We start from the raw sequence: 3,261 nt of genomic DNA on the forward strand, positions 1-3,261 counted from the left end.
ATAAAAGGATTGTTGCTCAAAAAGAAGCTAGCTCATGAATTTCATATTTCTGCAGAAAACATCAGTGCTTTTGTTTCCATAGCCAACTTTTAGCACCAGCTGGAAGACAGGTTAGAATAGATGGTACAGATGATCCTCTGTATCATCTATTTCCAATTTACAGGTTTCGCCCTAAGCAACAGCAAATGCAGGAGAGAAGGAAGAACCAGGTTGGGAATGTAATGGGCAACAGATTCAAGCTGTGCACTTTTTCACACCAGAGTCGTGATCTGGATGACCTCCAGCTATTTGTGAAAGACAAGTTCTGTGCCCAGGCACAGTACATGTATTTTGACCATTAAGAGATGAATTATTGTTCCCTTCAATTTTGCATCAACCGGCCTATATAAAATACATTAACCCTGCAGGCATTTTATAAATCCTTATGCACATGTTACAGCATTAAACCAGAATTAATCTACTCTAGTTTCTATTTAGTCATGGAATTTACTGGATATTTACACTACTTCCTATTCATTAATTTATATAGATAAAATGGTGGGGAGGGAAGAAGAATGCTTATGTTCCTTTGAATGAAGTCGGAGTACTTGTATATTATGTGTATTGTGGGTGAGGTGGCCTTTCAGACTTTGGATGGCATGAAATCCCTGATTTTTTTAATGAACCGATTTTACTGGTTTCTAAATATTTTTTTATATAATGCTATTTTTATTGCTGATATTTACTCTACTTTCAAGCATGTTACAGATTTTGTTAGAAAGAACAGCAATTTCAGACCGAGCTGAGAAGGATGCTTCCTTACAAGTAATAATAAAAGCTTTATCTTGAAATAGGAAAACAACAATAATAAAAAAGATAATGGTAACCAGATTATATAACCTTAGATAAATATTTTAAAAATCAATGTCTTAAGTTAAACTACATTCTTCAAAAAAAAATAAAAACAAAACCTCAATAAAATACTCCATAAAGGATTGGAAAACTAGAAGGTGACCACTTCAGATAAAAGAGTCTTACTTTAACCTTATATTCCATTTCCTTGTGTTCCTGAAGCAATGCTTCATTTTCCTTTAAAGATGACCCCAAGTTTTGCTTATTAATGTAATCTTTTATGTTCTTCTTGTACCAAGAGGTTATCTGAAATCAGAAACAATCTTTTAAATGAATAATATATGCAAATGAGCTTGATGGAAGCTGAGTCAGTAGGGATAGAATCTGCTTTGCTGATACAGGCTATTCTCTTGTGGACTGGCAGATTGAAGTTTATTTACTGTGTTAAGCAAAAGATCATTTCTTAGATTATGTTGTATTAAGGCAGACAACTGTGGTTTATTCCATAACCCATGGTTATATAAATCATCTCTACAGAATAAGAGCACAACAATGATAAAAACTGTCTTGAATGCATTTGGGTCAATATAAAAGGGGAAAAAATGACATTGCCATAGGTGTATACTACAGGCCACCCAATCAAACAGAGGAAATAGATGAACTTTTTGCTAGTCAGCTAACTAAAGTATGTAGGAAGCACATCACAATAGTAATGGGGGACTTTAACTACCCTGACATCAACTGGGAGACAAACTCTGCACCAAGTGGAAGATCAAACAGGTTCCTGGCAAACCTAGCAGACAACTTTGTCTCCCAAAAAGTAGAGAAAGGAACTAGGGGATTAGCCATTTTGGATCTAATTCTCACTAACAGAGATGAAATGATAGAAGGTGTTGAAGCCATAGGAACCCTGGGAGGAAGTGATCATGCAATATTAGAATTCAACATTATGGAAGCACAAGCAATAGAACACAGTCAAATTAGAGTCTTGGACTTCAAGAGAGCTAATTTCAATAAACTTAGAGAGGGCTTGGGAAGAATTCCATGGATGAGAATCCTCAAGGGGAAAACAACTCAAGAAGCTTGGGGAATTTTGAAAAATGAGATAATAAAAGCCCAGTCTAGCACAATACCAACAAAGAGGAAAAATAACAGCTCTCAAAAGAAACCAGCATGGCTGCATAAAGAACTCTCTGACAAATTGAAAGATAAAAAGGACAAGTATAGAAAGTGGAAAGAGGGACACATAACTAAGTCAGAATATCAGCAAATAGCCCAAGCCTCCAAAGATGAAGTGAGGAAAGCCAAGGCTCAAAATGAACTAAGGCTTGCGACCAAAGTCAAAAATAACAAAAAAAGCTTCTTTCAACATGTAAAAAACAAGAAAAAAGTGAAAGAAATTATTGGTCCATTAGTGGGTGAAAGTGGCAAGAAGGTGACAAGCAACAGGGAGAAAGCAGAACTATTTAACTCATTTTTTGCATCTGTCTTTACACAAAGGGAAAAAACAGACCAACCTATCAAAAATAGTGCCATAAAAAACAGAATAGAAACATAAGTTAAGATAGGCAAGAAAATGGTAAGTGAGCACCTGTCCAGCCTAGACAAGTTCAAATCACCAGGACCAGATGGATTACACCCCAAGGTTCTCAAGGAACTGGCAGATGTGATCTCAGAACCACTGAACTATATTTTTCAAATATCCTGGAGCACAGGGGAACTACCAGAGGACTGGAAAAGAGCTGATGTAGTTCCCATCTACAAAAAAGGGGGGGAAATGGACCCAGGAAATTACAGACCTATCAGCCTGACCTCAATACCTGGGAAGATCCTGGAAAATATAATCAAACAGCGAATCAACTAACACCTAGAGGCAAACAAAGTCATTACTAAAAGCCAACATGGATTTGTCAAAAATAGATCATGCCAGACAAATCTTATTGCATTCTTTGACCAAGTGACAAAATTAGTGGATCAGAGGAATGCTGTGGACATAATTTACTCAGCATGTGGTCCTCAATGGAACCGCATCTACATGGAGGGAAGTGTGTAGTGGGGTGCCCCAGGGCTCTGTTCTGGGCCCAGTGCTCTTCAACATCTATATCAACGATTTGACCAAGGGGATAGATGGGGAACTCATCAAATTTGCAGATGACACCAAGCTGGCAGGAATAGCCAACACTTCAGAAGACAGGCTTAAGATACAGAAGGATCTGGATAGAGTTGAACACTGGACGCTATCTAACAAAATGAAATTCAATGGTGAAAAAAGCAAGGTTCTACATTTAGGCAAGAAAAACCAAATGCACAGGTATAGTATAGGGGGTACCTTGCTCAATAGTAGTAACTGTGAGAGGGATCTCGGAGTCCTAGTGGACAATCACCTAAATATGAGCCAGCAGTGTGCTGCAGCTGCCAAAAAGGCCAACA

At 37.6% G+C, this 3,261-nt stretch overlaps 1 protein-coding gene across 1 annotated transcript in view; it reads right to left on the reverse strand.

Moving 5' to 3' along the window:
- LOC107300023 (coiled-coil domain-containing protein 141-like) overlaps positions 1-1,137 on the reverse strand; it is a gene marked incomplete at both ends in the record, with an annotated part of 19,803 nt that extends 18,666 nt beyond the window's left edge. Inside the window, one exon of the mRNA XM_015829366.1 lies at positions 1,018-1,137. Within this exon, the coding sequence (XP_015684852.1) occupies positions 1,018-1,137 (120 nt within the window). The remainder of the gene's footprint in view (positions 1-1,017) is intronic.
- Between the last annotated feature and the right edge of the window lie 2,124 nt (positions 1,138-3,261).

The sequence above is a fragment of the Protobothrops mucrosquamatus genome, unplaced genomic scaffold (genome assembly GCF_001527695.2).
Source record: "Protobothrops mucrosquamatus isolate PMUCROS unplaced genomic scaffold, P.Mucros_1.0 scaffold5969, whole genome shotgun sequence".
Lineage (NCBI taxonomy): Eukaryota > Metazoa > Chordata > Lepidosauria > Squamata > Viperidae > Protobothrops > Protobothrops mucrosquamatus.